The sequence below is a fragment of the Rhamphochromis sp. 'chilingali' genome (genome assembly GCF_963969265.1).
Source record: "Rhamphochromis sp. 'chilingali' genome assembly, chromosome: 19".
NCBI classification, from domain to species: domain Eukaryota; kingdom Metazoa; phylum Chordata; class Actinopteri; order Cichliformes; family Cichlidae; genus Rhamphochromis; species Rhamphochromis sp. 'chilingali'.
Window position 1 is genome coordinate 10,739,341 of NC_137946.1, and position 22,106 is coordinate 10,761,446.

Below are 22,106 nucleotides of genomic sequence, written 5' to 3' on the forward strand. Positions count from 1 at the left end.
TTAGTCTCTTGACTGTAATACTGAAATATTTACCATAGGTTCTTACAGCCTGTTTATTAAATATATAGTTTTATGATACTACGTGATGTTTTTGTCTAACTTGAAACAAATTCTTTATATTTGTGCGTTTGGACAGTTTTAAGCTCAACCAGGTCATTAAATTAAAATGTTCATCTTTAATTTACTTAACTCTTTCCCCAGTGCATTCAGAAGTTGTTCCAAATTATTATCACAACATAGAAGTTTGGTGTCATCTGCAAATAATATTGTTTGTAGTGATCTGGAAATTACACAATGTCATTAATGCATAAAATGAACAAGAATGGTCCTAATACAGATCCATGAGGAACCCCCCAGTTTTAAGTTGTTTGTTATTAATTTGAACAAAAGATGTGTTTGATAAAAGGAGAAAAAGATGTATGTTTGTCAGTATAAATTTATTTAATTCCATTTTATATGTGTTGTATTATCATTTACCCAAACAGAATAAACAACAGTTTTTAGAATCTTTTAAATTTAAGTGTATCAATTTCAGTTTTAACCAAAGCTGAATTACTAAATTTATATGGCAAAACAATTTCTATTTGAGGGACTCAAACAAAATTACAATTTGGCCAACTTTCTAACTCTGAATAGTTAAAATGTACAAAATAAACCCCCACAAAAAAAACCCCACAAAAACCCAGAAATAGTGCAATTAATTATCAATTATATTCTAAAATAACCATGTCCAGACAATACATGAATGCAATTTTTTTAAAAAGTTAACAGTTGTCATCTTTACCAAATGTCAATATTCAACAAACGTGAAGTTGAATGAAAGCAGAAAAACATATTTACTTGGATACATCTGTGCCACATCAGAGCTAAATTTAGCTCTGATTTGGGTCCCATCAGACCCCGAGAACAATATTAGGCTTTTTAGCTGATTAACTTTCCAGCAGCCAATGACTTTTTTTTCTGTCAGCTGTTTGTTCTGTGTTACAGTGGGCTTACCAAAGCATTTTCTTTCTTCTTTTTTTTTGCTGGAAACGGTGCTGCTGAAAGCAGTTTCTTACAGATAAAGGTGTTTTTCTGTGTTTTTTTCACTTACATAAGCAGCAACATCTAGTTTGACATTTGCTATCCTTAACATTATATAGTCATTTGGTGACATTATTACTTGACTTATATTTTTTTGTGCTGGATTGTGATATGAGATGAAATCCATACTTTGAGCTCCAAGATGATGTTTTGCAGGTTCAACACAGCTAACTGTCGTCTGCTAAATATGAGAACAGACAGCAGAGGGGCAACATCAAACTAAAGTTACTCAGTCTTTGTTCCTTTTTTGTGCTACTAAACACATAATACTATAATAACACTATGATAATACTATGCCTATAAGATAACTATTTTTGCTATATTCAGAGCTAACGACAACATTGTCATTTTACAAAACATGGCTACGGGTACTAACACTCTCTTAACCAGGTGTCATGCCTTAACCCTCGACTGTTTGGCATTTCACATTCTCTCACATGTTTTTTATGTCCATACATCTGTATGTTTTAAAATAATCATTTATGTTCAACAGTGTCAAAGGCTGTTTTTTAATCTATAAGTACTCCACTGGCATATTCCCCAATATCAATTGCTGTTGCTGTGTTATCAGTAAACTCTAAGGAACTTTATTGTAACCATGGTCAACAAAAAAAGAAAAATAATCAAAACAATATTATTATAGTATCTACAGAAAGTTTAAAAAAATAATTTAAGTAATATTATCAGCTAAATTCATATATAACTTTGCTTGTTGTGTGTCTTTTTATTTGTTTTTTATGGCAAATAAATCTCAAAATTCAGTCAAGTTCCTTAGAGTCCAACTGTAACGACAAAAGCACTGAAAAAGAATAATTACACAGTACAATATTTTCATATGTGCTTAAATTAAACATCAGTATATCATCCTTAAATATTACTGTCAGCATCAGTTCAATGCCAGTGTAGCAACCCAACAGCATCCTCGGTTCTTCCAGAGCCAAAAAATTTATGTCAATTTCTGTAATGCTGCCTATGCCCAAAGTATTAGTATGCATATACTTATATTATCATTGACAGTATTTTCCTTGATTTGGCTTCACCTCCTTGGCTGTCAAGTTCAGACATATTTCTGTTTATCAGAGCAGTAACCTACAGACACCGCTCCCATAAAGTGCCTCATGACTGACTCAGCATAAGGCTTCAAACCTCTTTGAAAATGTACAACTAATTATTGTTGGCTGTGCTGCTGACTGATCCCTTTCCGGCTTTCGCCTCCAAACAGGCTTTCTTGTGCAGAGCACTGCAGGTTTTAAGTGTTCTAAGCTTCCATTTTCCTGCTTGGCTGAATTGCTTGCTAGTTTTTTCTGTTGTCCCTTTTATGGGGAAAAACATGTAACCCTAACATTGGATATAAATGTAGTCATATTATATACTCACATTTTGTATCTATGCAGGTTCCTGAAAGCACTCAAAAATGATGTGAAGTGCGCAGACAAAACAGTTGTAAAAAATTGTTTTAAAAGAAAAATAATAGTAAAAAAAAAAATGCAGATGCCTGCATTTATTGTATTACACAATAAATGAAGCAAGTAAAAATTGTCTTGTGTTTTCTTATGTGGCAACATATAATTTCACTTATTGTCACATGGACCTCTACACAGTCAGTTAATCTCGCTGACATCTCAGTGATTTATTTCTGTAGGCAATTGTTCAAGTTTACTCAACTCAACAGATATTTAGCATATTTTTAATTATTAATACATTTTTGTGAAACAGAAATGAGTTTGATCATATGTTAAACTTTCCGTGGTTAATGGCAAACACCATTATGGGGCTTTTAGCTCAGTAGAGCATGAAGCTGGTATGTACACATAGCTTAGTGCAGCTGAGCAGACTGTATTCTCTTTGAAACCCTGTTCGTGTAACCATTGGAACTGAGGCACGGGTGATGTCATTGCAATGCAATCCACCACGTCCAGATTATCTTTTGAAGCTGCAACAGGAAAGGGGGAAGCAGGCTGAATTTCCTCCCCTTCTAGCTGCAGTCTAAGTGCGTGTACTGTTGTCAAGGTCGTGATGGCTTTAAGTAACCCCCACACTGAGAGAATTTATCACTGGCTCTGCAGTTTTACCTTTTTAAGAAAAATACATGTATCTGCACTAATCATTATGTGAATATAAATGGAAAGATTAGGCTGTTTTGTTCCATTCATTTACTGTCTGCTCTATTCCTGGGAGCTGGGACTGTCTGGCATGTTGTTATTACGCCTTGTGGTGGAATTTCCCACAGCAGCAGGACTCACTTGCCTCTGAGATCACAGCTGAGAGGAGACATGATGATGAACATGATTCACATAAGCATGGAGTTAGGTATAGGGGCAACACCAGGGTTTTCTGGTTTTTTAAATCAATAGTAAGGATTCATTGGTTCTCAAATCTCCTTCAACATATTGTGACAAACGACTCAATAGCAAAACAATCACTTAATGGTGAGCAATTGCAAAATACCTCTATTTCATAGCACTGTCAGTGTGTCGTAACTGTAGGGTTTTAGAAATGGCAGGATAGTGGCTAATTCTTAGGATGAATATAGGACATGCCCGTGGTTGATATGTGTTATTATATTTCATTTAATCACACTGCAAAAATGTGATATGAGGTCAAGAGCTTCAGTCAGAGGAGGGGTGGGGCTGAGTCAGACATCTGTGTTGGCTGGTGAGGATAAGCTCTATTGGCGCTTATGCTTCTCCCAAGGAGTTCCAAGTATTGACAGAGGTCAAAGTTTGCATATGGTCCAATTATGTGCTCACTTGTCCCATTCATTCAATAAATTTCCTTGATGTGTTTGGTTGGACTGGTTACTGTCATAAAATGATACGTTACTGCATATTATCAGAAACACATAAATGCAATGTGAATCTGTGCCCCAGTTTCTGCTGCTCTTATTGTCAGCTTAGCTCTGTCTTCCCTGCAGAAACCTTGTCATCATCGTTTTATCTGGACTCAGCTGTTTTCCCCCTCTGGCTCCCAGCGTAATGACCTTTCTCTTCCAGCCAGCAGACAAGAGTCACTCCCCCATTTCTCCATTGTAGGCTGAAAAACTCATCTCATCGAGTGGGGCATTATGTCACTCACCCATCTCTCCTTATATTCCTCCTGTCTTTTTGAAAAAACAAATAGTCCCCTCTTGCGCTTTCATTCTTTTGTTCATTTATTTATTTGTGTTTATTAATCCTGGCATCTCTACCTTAGCTACTGAGTTTCGTGTTGTTGCCTGGACAGTAAAACTCTAGTGCTTTCCTCACTGTGTCTGTGGTTAATTACTTTTTTAGTATGGCTATTTAAATATCAAGTAGGGATTTCATTTACTAATCGCACCTTCAAGTATATTTCGAAGTTCAGAAACATTGAGGAGAAAGGGTGTAACGGATAACACAGAACAACGTACTAACGCTGTACTCTTCCGTTTATCCTGTAGAGGTCGGTAGCGTTGCGTTTCTGCATTGACTCTGCAGTAAAATTACAAGTAGAAGAAGAAACAGGAGGCGGAGCTGAGTGTTTGAAAGTGGCGGGCAGTAACAACTCCTCTTAGGGACCTGACTTGAGTAAAATTTAAAAAGTCGAGGAAGTTAGCGTTAATAATTTGATATATTTAAGGCTTAATGTTTATTTGAGAGCGTCTATCAGGCAGAACCAACGAATGTAGTTTTCGCTATACTTAATTAAACACTGGCTCTGGAGGAAACGTGTGAAGGTAACGTTAATGTCAATGTTTGCTGATAACTCCCGCTAGTTAGCTACGGTTAAGCTGTCGCTGGTTTCAGCTGAGCTAATTAACAGTCATCTTGATGCATTTTTGGTAGTGCTTTCTGTTCTGGAAAAGTAGCACCGCTAACTATGAAATGTGAATTGCTCGAGTGGACTTAAAGTATGGCTGCTGTTTGTGTCCTCCAGACAAACAGTTAAAATTTATCGTCAACGATACAACCCCCTCCGTGGAAAATGGTAGATTTCCACCAGGACAGGGAGTCATTGCACAGCTCTGTTTTGTTCCGATTAATCTCCAGAAGGGCTGAAAGCTGTGGTGCACAGAGACTGATCACGGAGTCGCAACATAGGAAGTCAATAATGGAGCAATTTTTTTAGATACTGACACCACCCATTGTTTTATTAAGTCATTTTCACAAATAAGCACTTATGTAAAAAAAGACAACCGCATAAATGTTTGACACTCAGCCATATAAAGTGTGTAACCGTAAACTATCAGAAGAGATTTCTATTTTATTTCTAGGACGTTTTTTTGGTCTGTCAAATTGTCTAGCAAAAGTAAAGTCTTATATTTGAACATACAGGGAGTCCCTATTACACCACCTGCCTTAATATTGAGTACTCAGAACTTTTTTTTTATTTTGTATAAATTATAAAGTTTTTTTTAAACATATTTGTTCTGCAAATATATAGTAACATGCCTTTTAATCACATCAGTGCCCAGCTTTTTTTGGTAATCCCTTCATTTTGTTGTTTTGCAGTTATTCATTGGAATATTGCATCATGACAAACGAGGATGAGAAGGTCATTCCGGTGCGAGTTGCCTTACGATGTCGCCCACTAGTACCAAAAGAAATCAACGAGGGATGTCAGTCCTGCCTCACTTTCGTCCCTGGGGAGCCACAGGTGCTCAACTGCCTTTCTTTTACAGGCATGCCTCACAATATATCAAAATCAAACTACACTGTGTTTTCGTTTTGTACTTACATTGCATGTTGTGTGTAAAAACTGCTGCATGTTTGTTTGGTTTCAGGTGATTGTTGGCACAGAGAAGGCATTCACTTATGATTATGTATTTGAGCCCACTGCTGAACAAGAAGAAGTCTTCAGTACAGCGGTTTCCCCTTTATTGTCTGGGCTTTTCAAAGGTAGCTTTTAACTTGATGCTTTTTAAGTGAATGTCTTAAGATTTAATCTTCTTCCTGAGACGTGATTATGTAGGCTCGAAAAATAAAATAGCTGTGTTTATTTTTTGTATTCCTTTAAATCTATTGAATAATTTTGCAGCTAATTATGCTCCATCCATCATGTGATGTTATTGTTACTGTAGGCTACCATGCCACAGTTCTTGCCTATGGACAGACGGGATCTGGAAAGACCTTTTCGATGGGAGGAACCTATACAACGGCTCAAGAAAACGAGCCATCTGTTGGAGTCATTCCTCGAGTTATCAGGTGCATCTTTGCAGAAAAGGAGCAAAGGACAGACTGTGAATTCTGTCTGGCAGTGTCTTACCTGGAGGTTGGTGAATGTTTTTGGTTTGTGGTGTGTATGTACAATAGCCCTATAAAGTAAAGTAGTTAAGGTTTTCTTTTGATTGTAGATTTATAATGAAGAAATATTAGACTTGCTGTGTTCATCCAAAGACAAACCTGCTATCAGCATTCGGGAAGATCCTAAAGAAGGCATCAAGGTGAGTGACTCGTATGTTAAAAGCAAATTCAAATTTTTTGACAGCCCACCTGAACCACATATGTGCATTTTTCTCCATCTTTAGTTGAACTTTTATTAAAAATGTCCTGCTTTCCAGATTGTCGGCTTAACTGAGAAGCAGGTATTTTCTGCCCCTGAAATGGTGAGCTGTCTGGAGCTTGGAAACTCTGCTCGTACCGTGGGCTCCACAGCCATGAACGCTGCCTCTTCACGTTCCCATGCTATCTTCACCATCACACTGGAACAGCGCAAAGGGACAGATAAGTCAGTTTGGCTCCCTTTTTCCTTGATAAAACATGTTTCATCTTATTGTCCAAACATTTTTTTCTGATATAGACACAGAATACCTGCTCACAGTGCTCAGATATAAGGTGACAGTCATTTGAATTCTGTACATTTTCATATTCCTGTTATGGGTATTTGTTATAGAATTGCTCTAAATGTTACAGTTTTAATTTAACATTTGTCCAGTAAAAACTTTGCCTTGGGTTGTTATTATATTGTCAATCTTTGATTTACTGGAACCGGCTTTGGACACTATGTTTCTGTTATTTTGCCTTTGTACATCACCACAGCAGGTTGTTGTTGTTTTTTTGTTTGTTTTTTTAATGTAATCCTCAACATGAGGCATTTGGTTCTATTTCAAGGGGTATTATGAAAGAACTGTATGAACTGCTTAGGAATTAAAGTTGTTTTTGTACATAATGCCCCACTGTCAAAGTGTCAAAAGAAACTGGACAAGCTGCTTCATGACCGGGTGTTGCTTGTTGCCTCATTAAGAGATTAGGCAGATAAAAGATCTGGAGTTGATTCCAATTGTTGAACTTGCATTTGTTGGTTTTTCATAGAGCTTGGCGATATGAGATTTTTTCATATCACGATATGTTTTTTTCATTTCAGGCGATAACGATATCTATCACGATATAAGCCAAATAACTATATTTGTAAGATTTAAATGTGCCGTTGCTCACAAGTAAAATGTGAAATAATCAGCAGCTTGTTTTTATTTAAATATTTATTTCCCATAATAAGTTCAACAGGGTAGATGTACTTAAGGAACATGAGACTTTTTCAGATAAATAAAAGGCAAATATTGCAAACTACACAAAAGGTAGCCGCTAAAGTGTTTAAGTTTCAAAATAGAACAAATGAAACAGACGACTAAATTAGCCTGATAAAAACATAATGAATACATCAGACAAAGAGAGAAAATGTATGAAGTTGCTGAATCAACAATCTAGTCCGTTCTTTAAAAAAAAAAACAACAACAACCTAATCCACTCACCAGCTCAGCAACACCAAAAGGACCACAGAAGGCACCACCACAACCTAAAACTAACAGCAAATATTCTTGTTTTTTAATGTCATTATAAGGTGTTTGTTTGTTGAATTTTGAGGTGAAAAATGAATCCATGTTCGAATAAGACTGTAACATGACAAAATGTGGAACAAGTGAAGCGCTGTGAATACTTTTTAGATACATTGTATCAGCTAAATTGTTGATTTACACAGAGGGTGGGCCCAGAATTTCAGTGTTTCTCTTTTGTAAGCTACTATAATATTTTCCCTTAAACTGGGTTAGTGTGTTTGTGCACGTCCTCATTCTACAACACCCAACAGGCATTTCCAAAATATTGCCTACTGCAGTCTGAATATTTGTACAATCCTTTGTTTCAGGGCTGATTCAGTTGTTTCAAAGTTGCATCTTGTGGATCTGGCTGGATCCGAGAGACAAAAAAAAACCAAAGCAGAAGGAGATCGTTTAAAGGAAGGTAACCAAGATCAGTTAAAAGTTGTAAGCCTTTAATGTGCGATCATCACGGAGACATGTGCTGCTATGTAAGGTGTATTAAGCTACATTTCTGTGTTTAATAACAGTACTTCTGGTCATGCCGTCCATATTTATGTGCAGGTATCAGCATCAATCGTGGCCTTTTGTCTTTGGGAAATGTGATCAGTGCTTTGGGGGATGAAAGCAAGAAAAACACCTTTGTTCCTTACAGAGACTCTAAGCTCACCCGCCTGCTGCAAGGTAAGCTTTGATGTAGATGGCCAGATGTTACATTATGGTCATTAGGTCAGACATGGATACATTCTCACTGTGAGGATTTTCAAAGTCAGTCAGGGTTTTATTTAGGTTTTCAGAAGGCTTAGATGCCTGGAGTCCAGGATTGGTGATGCTTTTATTTACCTTTAATCTTGAATTTGAAGAAAAATGCAAGAAATAAGACTCATAATTCACAAACATGAATTTAATTTGAGTTAAACTGGATATGTGCTGCCCTTTTCTTTTTCTTTAAGTGTTTCTTTGTTTTGCTCATTATATTCTCTAGCAAAACCAATTTTATTAAAACATTTTAAATCTGTCATATATTTTGTCCTGATTCCTTTAAAGTTGTATTTGTGGACTCTGCTGGAGTCGATAATTCCATTTTAAATCATTCTTATTTAGCTTATACCAGACTTTGGTGTGATTCCTCGATTCTTCCACTGTCTGAAACAAGACTTTTAAGGTCCCTTTCATATGAGGCCTTTAAGCCAGCTATGTTCTGAATGGCTGCATTCTGCAAACAAGGTTTGAACAGCAAGTGGAGGCTGCCATTCTACTTTCAGAAAGACCTGTATGACTGAGATGATCATAAGATGTTGTCACATAGGCCCGCTTCTACTTTCAGCAGACACAAACATTATGCCTTTCTATGGTAGGGCTTGTAGTATGTGGTATTTTCTTTTTTCCTGCTTGTTTCACTTCCATTACCATGAAAAACTGAAACATCTTCAGACTCCTTGAACAGGATTCGCATTAAGCTTAGGTTTTTATTTATTTGAGGGAGAAAAGCTACGGGTGTTCAAAGTGGTAACAATGCATTGTAGAACTTAACTGCACCCCTGTAAACGTATACATGTATATGTGTGTTTGTCCTCAGATTCTCTGGGAGGCAACAGCCACACTTTGATGATTGCTTGCGTCAGTCCTGCAGACTCCAACATGGAGGAAACCATCAACACGCTGCGATATGCTGACAGAGCTCGCAAGATTAAAAATAAACCAGTTGTCAACATCGACCCCAGAGCTGCAGAAATGAACCGCTTGAAACAACAGGTGCAAAAATGGGTGTTGGCCCTCATTATCATCAGCACTCAAATTACTAGTGTTGCAGTTTTTCATTGAGTGGTTTAGTTTGAAAAAGATTAAAGCATGTTCCAAATGTTTTCAATGGTACCCTGGTGTAGGTCCAAGAGCTGCAGGTGATGCTACTTCATGCACGTGGAGGAGTAGCTCCGGTGCTCTCTGGGTAAGACAGCTTTCTCAGTAAACCTCAGGGTTCAAAGAGGATGCCAAATAAATGCAGCCAGGATAAACATCACCTATAAAGCAAAAGGCCATAATAGTTGCCCCTGTTGCAGGTCAGAGAGTGCAGAGAACGTGACTAAACTGCTGGAACGAAACCGCGCTCTGCGGGATGAGAACAATAAACTGAGCAGAGAGCTGAGTGAGGCAGCTGGACAGACGGCCCACATGTTTGAGAAGATCATTATGGTGAGCCTGGTCACAGCAGCATCCTGTTATTACTGCTTATGAAAACAAAAGGATTGGATTTGACACGAACAAAAACAGTTGCAAATTATTTACAGTTGATCTTTTGACCTTAGTTTCTTTCTTACATTTCCACTGTTTTGCATCATCATAGTTTTTATATGCTGTTTGTTTTATTTTGTAGACAGAGCAAGCAAATGAGAAAATGCAAAGCAAGCTGGAGCAACTGCGGCACCATGCAGCGTGAGTTTGCTAAAGCAAAAAGCCAGCAAAGCTTTAGAAGAGGTCTCAAAAAGCTTTAACAGTAGCTGTGCTGAAATCTGTTCCTACAAAAAGCAGTTTCATTTTTTAATTTGACTCAGGATTTCAGCTTGTCAACAAATCCACTGAGTCACATTGATGTCCGATGGTTTTTCAGATGTACTGTAGATCTGGAGAAAGTGATGAAAACGCTGGAGGACCAGGAGCTCAAGGAGAATGTTGAAGTGATGAAGAATCTGCAAAACATCATCTTGGAGCTCAAAGTATGGATGTCTTCTTACATTACAATCCAGTCAAAGAAATATAAGTCAAGTAATAATAGAGTAAATTGGTGCTTCTTTTTTAAATAGAGAGCTTTGCCTGATGTTAAATATAGAAAGAAATGGGTTAAATAAATTTGATGACAACTTTCTTTTGCTGCTGTGTTATTAAACTATTTTGCAATTCTTCAATTTTTCCACTATTAAATTTGAATATTCTTCTTGAATGTTATGGTTTACTCCTTGTTTGCTTTGTCAGAATGAGAGTGCGGGCATCGCCGCCTCCATTGATGCAGTGGCTGCAGAAGAGGATTTACCTGAAGTGTCTGGGAATGGCAATAAATGTTCACCAGAGGGATCCCCATCAGTATGTTTTCAGTTTTGTTTTCTTAACGTATCTTCCACGAGTAGCGGAGCATCACATTTCTTTTATCTTGGCCAAACTAACTTGACTGAAGACTGAACCAGATGTAATTTTAGATGTTTTCCAACTCTAATACTCTCCAAATAGGATGCCACTGCCCTAAAGGACTCCCCAGAAGCCTTCACAGCCCATCATGCATTGCGGCAAGCCCAGCTCTCCAAGGAGCTGATTGAGCTTAACAAAGTCTTAAGCCTGAAAGAAGCATTTGTTAAAAAAATGTGCCAAAATGACAGCCAGCTGGAGCCGATGCAATCTGAGCACCAGGTCAGCATTACAGAGTCACTTAACTGTCATCTCACTACAGTAGACAAGTTTAAGCGAGGTGTTATTGACTGCCAAGTCACAGTTTATTATTGGCATTTTTAAACTTTGCAGACGTTTCCACTTGAATAACAAATTCTAAATGGTTTTATTAGTAGAGGCTGTCACATACACAGATCTCAAAGTGTAGTGCAAATACGTGTAAGCCATATTTCAAAATATCATGAAACGGTAGACACATTTTAATCTTTCGGACTCTCTTCCAGAAAAATGTACAAACTCTACAGTCTGCTGTGGATTCACTGCAGAAGGAGAAAGAGGAACTCGTTTTGGCCCTTCAGTCTGCAAAGAAAGACACCAACCAGGCTAAGTAGGAAAGCCCTTTCTTTGTTTTGGTGCTTGTTGTAATATACGTGCAGGTTCTTATACTTGACCTGACTTGACTCCACCATCCTCGCCCAGGCTCAGCGAGCAACGGAGGAAGAGACTGCAGGAGCTTGAGAGCCAGCTGGTAGACATGAAGAAGAAACTTCTCGAGCAGTCCAAACTGTTGAAACTCAAAGAGTCGTCTGTTCAGAAAGTTAGCAAGCTCATGGAGGAAATACAGGTAACGGTTTATTTTCCTTTAATGGTGTGTTGAATATTTTGTGTGGCATGGGTTTTGTTTTGTTTTTTAAACTGATCTTTAAATTGAAGTATGAGACAAAACAACACAGTTGGGAATTGTGATATAAACCACAGCTGAGATGCTTAATCTAACACTGAGTCCTGTAAAAGCAGGGTGTAGGGCTGGGCTATTAGTTAAATCTTATTTCTAATTGTGCTTTTTGGCTTTAGGGGATTATGAAAACAAGATGGTTGATTTTTTTTTTTTTTTTTTTTTTTTTTTTTTTTTAAATCTCTTTAGATTCGTTTTCATTACAAAGTTCTTGTGATACCAATCCAAATCTCAACTGGCTTGTTATACAATACATGCTTTTATTTTAGGTTTAGAATTGCTTTATGTCATATTTACCTCTTTCTTTTCGTTTTAAAAAATTTGATCTCCTTCTTTACCGTTTTTGTGTTGGCTATTTTTAATGGGAGAAATACTTTAGAGCAGCTTTTTTTTATTTTATTTTTTTTTTATTTTTATTTTTTTTAATTACTTTTTCCTTCATAAAATCGCAAACTAACAAACAGTTTATTTGGCTTCAGCCATGATGACAAGTCTTGATGAACAAAGGCTCTCTTTCTGTCTAGTGAAAGCTAAAATTGTAACAAGATCACAAGTTGTGAACCTTTGGAAGGATCATTAACTGCTGCCTGCAGCTGATTTGTCTGCAGATCACACACGAGAGCCTGTGATCGTATCTCCATATCAGACAATTATAGTTTTTGTTTATATTAAAAATCTCTGGCAGAGTTTTCAGATATTGTTTTTATAGTCAGAAACTAATTAAGTCAATGTGATGAGAGCCACCATGTAACTGATGAGTCATTTTTGGATCATCAAGCAGCCTCCGTAATTGATGTAATAGTTTATCTATTATCTTTGTTCAGTAACATATTTCTCTTCTGCATTATATGGCACTTTGTGAGCATGCAGTACAGAAACCTTTTGTCACATGGCGTCATCGCGTGTACTCTGAGCTTTGTTTTTCTTTAAAGCGTTTGAGTAACTACAGACACAAGTTTCAAATGTCGCTGTGTTCTCACAGGCTATGAAGACCCAACGTACACAGCTAATGCGGCAGATGAGAGAGGACTCTGAGAAATTCAGGCAGTGGAAGAACAAAAAGGACAGGGAGGTACTGCAGCTGAAGGAGAAGGTGAGTAGAGATAAGACTCTTATGGAGACATAAGAGGGATGACTTCAGTTGTTGCACTCTCTAGCCTTTTCTTGTCAAAAACCTGTTTATTCTGGAGGTTCTTTGACTTCTGTAATCCGTTTATTTTGTATTTTTTTTGCAGGATCGTAAACGGCAGTATGAGCTGCTTAAACTGGAGAGAGATTTTCAGAAACAAGCCAACGTCCTGCGTCGTAAAACCGAAGAGGTGTGGCCATTCACTGTTGCACAGTTTGTTTGTTTTTTACCATTTGAAATTTTTGTGTTCATAGGGTTGAAGAATCACTGGAAAAGGTTTGTAGCTGTTTATGAGGTGCTCTTTTTTTTGCTTAAAGGCTGCAGCTGCAAACAAGAGATTAAAAGATGCTCTACAGAAGAGAAGTGAGGTAGCAGAGAAGCGCAAAGATGCCCAGAACAAAGGCATGGAGGGAGCAGCTGCGAGAGTGAAGGTAGAAAAACTTGAGAAATGGTCAAATATTTTGTGTTGGAGATAACTCGGACTTAAAGTTTCACAATATGAACCGTTTTCCTTTTCTGTCATCAGACATGGTTTCTCAACGAGGTGGAGGTGATGGTTAGCACGGAGGAGGCCCGGCGCCATCTCAATGATCTTCTGGAGGACAGGAAGGTTTTGGCTCAGGAGATCAACCACCTCAAACAGCAGCTGGAGGCTGGGGAGAGGCCGGCTCCCAAAATCAGGGTGAGCTGACACATCTGTACAGTTGTTATAGAAAACGAAACATGCAGCAAGGCCCTGTTTCAGTGCCAGGTTTGGCTAACAACACTGAGTTTGATAACCCTGGGATTAGCTGGGTTTAAGATCTAAGCTGGTTACTGTGGAAACGGACTCTTTGACGGGCTTTCTTTTGCAAACTTTGGTGTTTCTCTCTGACTCTGCCCTCTGGCTACACCTGAACCAGCTGTCTGACACTGTTTAATATCCTCATTCACAAAGTGGCTATCAAAGATCAGAGTGGAGCCAATTAAGCTACAGAAGTTTACATTTTTACACACGCTGAAATCTCAAGAACACGTTAGCTTGCCGTTTGTTTGCTAAAGTTTTTTTTAAGTAACATGAGCAGTTGAATAATAAATGAGTGATAGAAGGACAGAGACAGTTGTCATTACACTGTATATTTATAATCGCCTCAGGATAAAATCTTTAGTGTCTAACTCTGTTTCTCTAGATAGAAACAGAGCTGTGTAAGTGTTTAAACATGTAACACGCTGATCAATAATCAACCATTTGTTGTGTTGTAATCGCTCACAATGATGGAAAAATGTCTGTCACAGTTGAGATCTTCCAGATGAAGCTGAATGATTCTTAAATATGTTTGTGACCTTTTAAATTCAGACTGCAGCAGGCAGCATTCAATAAATCGGCCTTTAAATGATGTTAAACAATATTTTGAAAGGTACAATGTGTGAAATTCAAAGACTGAACTCATCTGAACAGATGAGAACCACAGATTCAGACCGGATGAGGACCAGATCCAATTTAGATGTGGTTATTTTCCAGCTCATCGTGTCCATTTTGGATCCATTCACAGTGACTTATTTACATGAGTTAAATGCAAAACCAACTTGCTTAACTCTTAGTTTTAATAGCAACTCTGTAAACATCTCTGCTACAGCAGAGACAGCCATCATCTATCAGTGAACTCTGATTGGCTATAATTATAAACATTCCTCTGGGGACCATTAAAGCAGAGTTTGTCTATAAATCTAATTAAGTGTTTTCTTTTTTAAATAAAATAGTTAAAGTGACATGGATGCAGAGAAATGTGGTTAAATCATTTACTTTATGTCATCTCTCCATGCAGCGTCGGACACTGATCATATCTGAACTGGAGAGCCAGGGGGCGCTGGAAACCCCTCTGACGAAACAGGTGGAGAACCTGGAGACAGAAATTGGCCTCAGGTGAGTCATGAAAACCAGCCAAACAAGACACCTCAGTCTGTCAAAACCAGACAGTATAATACCTAGCTGCCATGACATTTCCTTTGGTTTGATAAGTTCCACTGGCTTCATTCTGTTTCGAGGCCACTTAGATGAGCGTCTCTGCTGCTGTCATCTTGGTTACAAAAGTGACGAGGAGGGGTGGGTCTGAAAGCATTGTAGTGGCTAATGACCTGTGATTGAGAAGTCGTTAGTAACTGAGGACATAAACCTAGCAGCAAAGTGTTTACAGAGGTGAGGCCAGAAAGCTGATTTCTCATAGACTTCTATAGGACCAAAAGCCTATGTGCCTAATTGCAACTACTGCCACCTGATGGCCTTCACAAAGAATGCAGGTTTTAGGCACTTGCCCATTGGCTGAATTTTTCCAACCTGAAAGTACATCCATATTTTTTACTGTCTGTGGTCCAAACTGTTTGTGTGATTTAATGACTATTTCAAGCAGCCCTTTTTTCCCCCCTTTATATGTGAAAAAAACTCTATTGTCTATTTCTAAGATGCTCTCTGTAATAAGTAATAGCGGTTTTAAAAAAAAACAAAACAAAAAACCCTGAATTTGTTCACTGATTATTTCAGGGTTTTTTTTGTTTGTTTGTTTGTTTTTCGATTTTCCTTGAAGCCTCTCAAGCTTTTAGCAAAAGATAAGTTTGGAGTCCAGTTTATGCCAAACTTACACCAAACCAAGGGTTCAGAGCTGCAAAGAAACATCTGATGTTGCATTTAAGTACAGTTGTTGCAATTTTAGTAATAACTGTACTTAAATGCAACATGTGTGAGCTGTCACTTTATCATTTTAATATTGCAATAAATTCGCAAACGTTTAATATACTTCTTTTTCTTGGTTCATGCAAATAGCGAAGGTCAGTCGTGTAAATGTTGTCAACAACCAGTAACTTGGTTCTCTCTGGTTTCTCAGCCACAGTCGGTATCTTCATTTTTCTTTTAGGCTGTTTTTCCAGAACAAACGATCACACATGCTGCACTTGTGGCCAAAGGTTCTGTACTCAAGCTAAAAGGTCCGCTGTATTAGCAAAATCCTGCTAACGAAGCTATGTACAAGCTTGTTTTATTTGGACTAAAATGCTGTTTGCGTTTGTTTTGTGCGTATATGCTACACGTTAAAGGTTTTATAAGATCTGCAGAGTGATTTGCACCTTCACAGGAATGCCCAGATAGCGGACCTGCAGCAGAAAGTTCTCGCTGCAGACAGCGAGGGACGTTTTAAGCAACGCATAGACAACATCACCAGTATAGTTGAGACCAAGTGTGCCCTCAAGGTCCTGATGTCAGAGGTAGATAAAATGAAATGAGAATGCATGCATATATTCCATGACCATAACTGAATTGTTTAATTGTACAATAGTCAAATCACTTAATGGTGTTTGGTTTTAGAAAAGAAAATCTAATATTTTTTTCTTTTTTAAGTTGGTTTCTGCTAAAACAGCCCATGCCAAGCTAGAGAGCGAGGTGACACAGGAAAAGGCAAATGCACAAGACTTAAGGAAGATGCTGGCTGAAGAGAGAAATGTCATGTCCACCATGGACATGGAGCACCAGCAGCAGCTGGTTGAACTCGAGCAGAGGCATCAAGAGAAGGTGCTTCATAGATGGGCTCGCTTTAGACTCAAAAATATTGACCTGTCGCAGCTCCATATATTTACCTTTCTACCTTGTTTCTTCAGGTTCTTTACCTCCTTAACCAGCTTCAGAACAAACCTATCGGTGAAGATTCAGACGAAACAAACTTCACCATCAAGGAGAGTTCAAAGGAGAAGGAGCTCCTGCAGCGCCTCAATGTTCAGGTTTGTCTGGACAGATTTTACAGCCGTTTGTGGTTTAATTAACTTTAGCTTGCTTTGTTTTAATTAATTAATGCAGAGTTGTGCCCAGAGCTTATGTTGTAATATCATTATAGGAGGAAGAGCTTGAAAAGCTACGGGAATTAAGCGAGCAGAACCAGAAACTGGTGGAGCAGAATGAAGAGTACAGACGGGTAATGGTGTTTTTTGTTGTTGTTGTTCTTTTTTTCCCTCCAATGTCATTATATTTCTGTTGTCATGACTAGCCAGTTGTTCAGCCAGTTAAGTATGGCAGTCTGAGTGTTTTCTCTTATTAATTTTTTAAAGCAATCAATTGCAGCAGATGGCGGCCCCTCCCTGAGCCTGGCTCTGCCAGAGGTTTCTTTCTGTTAAAAAGGGAGTTTTTCTTTCCCACTGTTGCCAAGTGCTTGCTCAAAAGGGAAATTTCTGATTACTCGGGTTTTCTCTCTACTATGGTTGGGTTTTTCCTTACAATATAAAGCGCATTGAGGTGACTGTTGTTTTGGTGTTTTATAAATAAAATTAAGTGGAATTATTTAAGGCCCCCCTAAAGACGTTCATGCAATCCTGATTATGTCCTTATCTCTACATATTTTGCATCATACTAGTCTTTGATTGTTATTGACGAGGGCGCTAAGTGCTGCAGTGGAGACAGAGTAGACTACAGTTACTACCTGTATGCTGGAAATGTTGAAAAAAGTGTTTGCCTAGATGAAAAGAAACCCTGTCATAAAGAAAGTATTTGTGTAATTTCACTCACTGCCAGAAGGAAGAAATAAAAGTTCTGCAGTGCAGGTTTGAATAGTGAAAAGCAAAAAAAAGCATTGCAATTCTCTTCACCTAAGTTATATGACTAACCTAAACCTGCCCGTGTCTGCAGAAACTCTCAATGGTGCACCTGGCAAGTGAGAAGAAAATCCTTGTGCCTAAAATCAACAAAGAAAACAACCCAGATGATTCGTTTGAGTACGTCCCTCCAAAGGTAAGTTTTTCTTGCAGATTTACTTGAAGTAGCTTCAATTTATGATTATTTGAACATAACATGGTGCTTTCTCTGTAGCCTAAATCAAGGCGCTTTACCACAGCTAAAGCGCAGCTGAATGCGACCATCAACATCGAAGAGCTGATGTCACCCAGCGAGGACGAAAACGAGGAGGAAACGGAAGAGTGGCGACCTGAGAAACAGGAGAGAGGACGCAGAGTCTCAAAGAAACCGAAACAAACCGGGGTAAGACGGGAAGAGGAGTCTGGCACTTTTTTTGAATTGAACTCCTTGATCTTATAGAAACAGACTGTCCACAGTGAAAACAAATCATGTGCATCTTATCATCATGTCATTTCTTTGAAAATGTCACATATTTCAGACCAAAACAGAAATGAAACTGTTTGCATCAGGATAGAAGGCCTATGAACCTGGTTTCTCTTCTTTTAGTGTGCGTGTAAAGGTCGCTGCAGCAACAAGCAGTGCAGGTGCCGCAAAGGGAAGATGACATGTGGGGAGAACTGCCAATGTGATCACGAGAAGTGTCGAAATATGGATAACCAGGTGCCCGCTGAGGCAGGTTTTTCCTCATTCTTGCTCCCTGTTCTTAATTTGGGATAAATAATGGGTTGTTGGTGTAGATGTAAGATTTCCGTGCAGATTTAGAGCTGTACAAGCATAGCAGTCACTCTTAGCTTTTGGGGTAGAAATATATAAGAATCAGATTTCACACCAGTTTCATGTATGAAAAATGTGCTTAAAATGAACTTTTACTAACTGCTTTAGAAGAGAATAAAAGCTCATATGCTGCAGGGCTCCAGTTTTACTCATTAATTGCATCACAAAGAGTTTAGAGATCAGCCACCGAAGTCTGGCCTGATGTACTAGAAACAACATGTATTTTTTTTTAATGCAGTGAAAGAGTAAAACTGGATCCCCACAGTGTTTGGTTGTCAGTTTAATTTCAGGCCATTTCCTGCACGCTTCTGGGATGGATTTTTATAGTGTGTATTATACAATAAACATGTTGTTTCATAATGAAAATGATTGAAAACCTAAGAAGTGAAAATAAGACTCAGAACTGAAGTGAATGTTAGCCTAAGAGGTGTGTTTCTGTGTAGTCAGGTCTGGCTTTCACTGCCCAGCATATTTCTATCAGTGAGCATTGTTCTGAATTTGGGACTGTTCATTATTTCAGGATGCAAGCTCCATAGAAAGCACTTCCCGAGACTCTCTATCTCTTCAGGATTCCAGTCCAGGCAACAATACGTTCTTCAAGCCGCCGTCTTGCACTCCCACAAAAAAGGTAAGAACAAGAGTTGACTGGCATGCACAGGACTTTGTACCAAGGCTGCGTGTGAGTGAATGTAAACATATTTCTCAGTTACATTAGTTAACATTAGTTTTCTCATTCAATGAGGCAACTCAACTGTAGAAATATAGAATTGCAGCGAGAAAAAACTGCTACAGTCGTATAAATCATCAGTTCTAAGATTTTAAGTATCAAGATAAGGAGGGGAGGATCTGATCCTTGAGAGGGTCTAAATGATTTAAGTACAACGAGAGATGAACACGTGGGATACTGCACCTTATTGGGGTTTTTTTGTTTTGTTTTGTTTTTTTAGCAATGTCAAAATGCCAAAGTTTTTTGTGAAAAGTGCACCTGTACAGTTTCCAGAGGAATTAAGAGTGTAAGTAGCATCCAGGTGCTGATAATCAAATTGAGTTGATTATTGGATTATCAGTAGGTGAGAGCTCCTCTGAAAGCAGACGTTTAGGCAGTTTGCAGCTCTGGTCATTCAGGTGTATGCTAGCACACGCAGGAGAGACGTCATCAATGATCTTGGAGAACAATTGTTGCTGCCCATCAATCTGGAAAGGGTCACAAGGTCAACCTGAAGTCCTGGAAAATATTCAAGGCAGTTGCCAGTCTTCTCAGGAGTGGACGTGCCAGCAAATCCATCCCACAGTAAGACTGTGCAGTGCTCAGAGGAACTACTAAAAAAAACCCAGAGCTACTTCATACTCTACCAGCTTCAGCTAAATGAAAAGGAAGAAAAAACAGTGTGGCTTGTTTGTGTCTTCTCTCTAAATAGAGCACAGCATCACAGTTTAGCTTTACAGAGTTTTGTCTGAACAAACCACAGGACTTCTGCAACAATGTCCTGTGGTCAGACACGACCAAAGTGGAGATGTTTGGTGATGATACCAAACGCAGCATATCAGCAAAAAAGGAGGGGACCTACGACGTGAGAGGCTAATAAGGTCATTTAGGAAAGAAGGTGGTTCTATAAACTGTTGAATCATGGGATGCATTTTTGCAGTTTTCCACAAACGGCTTCTGGATTTTCTTTGTCTTTGTTAAATGACTGGGTGTTGTTCATCTGAGGTTGTATTTAAGTAAGAAGACTTTTTTTTTTTTTTTTTTTTAACATCCTGACACTTAAAATCGAGAGTAAACTTAGACTGTTTATGTCTTGCATGTTGCATAACCAGCTAACAGTGTTGTGCTCATTTACTATTTTAGGTGCTAAAAGAAATTGGAGATATGGGACACACCACCGCAGACTTGAAGGTGGCAGAGGAAGAGCAGGAGGACAACGATGATGAAGAGGACAAAACAACAGTCAGCTTCCTCAAGAAGAAGAAACGACTCCTGACGAGTTTCCAGAACAGTTTTTTCTCGGGATGCACTCCAATCAGAGAGGAGTCCTAATCTGGACACTAGCTGTCAATGTTTTTTAGATGAATGTTGTCCGTGCGTTTAAGTCTTTCTGTTTATATGTGACTAACGTGTTACTTGAAAGTAGCTATTGACACTTCAGTTTCAGTAGATGCTGATCAAAGAACTGTGAATAGCACTCAATGATTCACAATGACACGATCAAACTGTACATGACTCATTTATCCCCCCAAATGATAATAAACTCACTTTTCTAACACATTAAACCGGTTGTCACTACAGGTGCATAACATCTTCTTATGGATTAAATTTGAGTCCTTTTTACTGCGTACTATCTGCTGAATAAAGTTTTGAAGTCTATTCTTTTTCTTTTTTTTAAAGCAAATTGATGTTTTTTCTTTTGTAACTGAAAGATAATTTATTTGAATCCTTCTGGTAGGATTAATGTGGAACTTCTGATTTGTTTTGTTGTTGTGTAGGTTAAATTAGTGTAAATGATAGATGAAATAAATGTTTCACCAGGAAAACAGTATTCAGTTGATGATGCTTTTGGAAAATGTACATCATGTCCCGGCTGAGCAGTGTGAGTACTGAATGTATTAAATTCTTCCAAATCAAATTCTCAGGTGGAGAATAAGCACTTATCAAGATGCCAAGTCATGTATTGCATGAAAACATTGTGATGTCAGGTTTTGTTGTTGCTTTTCTCCAGTCCACACATCCGAGTGCCTCAGCTGAGAGCAATCTTAGGTTTGTTTGTTTAACTGGTTCATCAAAGCAACTCCTGGTCAGATCTCATATGGTCATGGGGGGTTGTACAAAAACATTATGTACTGTGATACACAGGCATGAACAATGAATCCTTTAAGTATACAAAGGACGAGGCTTTTAGATTTGTACTGTCACCTCAGACACCACATATGAATTCTCATACCCATGTTTCATTACCGTATGTAAGGCTGTCTTTGCTGAAGAAATTAAAATGTGCAGAAAAGAGACCACGACCAACATATAGATGACAAGTTGTGACTTTTTAACACAGATATGCTCATTTATTTTCAGCAGATTAAATAATTGACCCTCCCTCTCCGGACAGCTGACAACAGCTAAACAACAACTGGTTATATACCAACACTTCCCCTGGGATTAACAGTTTGATTCACTTCTCAGATCAGTTTTGAGAGTTTATTCACTAAGTGTCTAAATCCAACATTATTTGAGCTACTTCAAAGAATGTTTCACTAATAGCAGCTAACAGTGGATAACAGCAGCAAAAACAGGAGCACTTACAGACAGAAGTTCAGGATATCCTCAACTCACCTCTCTGAGCTCTGTTTCATTATCTTTTCAGCACTCGCTGCGGAGCTGTCAAGAAGCACTGAAAGGGGGGGAAACAAAAGAAGACACGATAGCAACAGGTGCATGTGCAAGCACAAAAACATACATTAGAATATAATTGTTATATTTAAAAAAAGGCTCTGACTCTGGTACTTTAGAGCTTTTATTGACTCATTAAAGTGCAATGCTCTCAATTTGGAGCTATTCTGAGGACACGTGTGTCCACAATCCTGCATGTTATGTCTG

General features: G+C 38.3%; 1 protein-coding gene across 2 annotated transcripts; it reads left to right on the forward strand.

The window, feature by feature from the left end:
* The first annotated feature begins 4,560 nt into the window (after positions 1-4,560).
* On the forward strand, positions 4,561-21,141 carry kif4 (kinesin family member 4). 2 transcript variants are annotated; one of them, XM_080866796.1, is made up of 31 exons: positions 4,561-4,777; positions 5,553-5,697; positions 5,825-5,939; positions 6,122-6,312; positions 6,395-6,484; positions 6,602-6,768; positions 8,182-8,276; positions 8,417-8,536; positions 9,432-9,607; positions 9,739-9,800; positions 9,913-10,045; positions 10,227-10,285; positions 10,461-10,566; positions 10,823-10,930; positions 11,075-11,251; positions 11,515-11,618; positions 11,711-11,855; positions 12,949-13,059; positions 13,202-13,285; positions 13,413-13,526; positions 13,622-13,777; positions 14,901-14,998; positions 16,200-16,329; positions 16,463-16,633; positions 16,720-16,839; positions 16,953-17,030; positions 17,738-17,839; positions 17,918-18,085; positions 18,290-18,415; positions 19,038-19,145; positions 20,367-21,141. In XM_080866796.1, exons 2-31 carry the CDS (start codon positions 5,575-5,577, stop codon positions 20,553-20,555), a joined length of 3,726 nt encoding a protein of 1,241 aa, XP_080722922.1. In that variant the 5' UTR covers positions 4,561-4,777; positions 5,553-5,574; the 3' UTR covers positions 20,556-21,141. The 2 variants fall into 2 exon arrangements, with proteins under 2 accessions (XP_080722922.1, XP_080722923.1); XM_080866797.1 differs by having other exon boundaries at positions 18,290-18,403.
* Positions 21,142-22,106: the final 965 nt, after the last annotated feature.

Bases quoted from the DNA above. Each gene is read 5' to 3' on its own strand.
- kif4 (XM_080866796.1), top strand. From the start codon at position 5,575: ATGACAAACGAGGATGAGAAGGTCATTCCGGTGCGAGTTGCCTTACGA. The intron at 11,619-11,710 runs GTAGGAAAGCCC...ATCCTCGCCCAG, and splicing joins AAAGACACCAACCAGGCTAA to GCTCAGCGAGCAACGGAGGA. The intron at 16,330-16,462 runs GTAGATAAAATG...TTCTTTTTTAAG, and splicing joins TCAAGGTCCTGATGTCAGAG to TTGGTTTCTGCTAAAACAGC.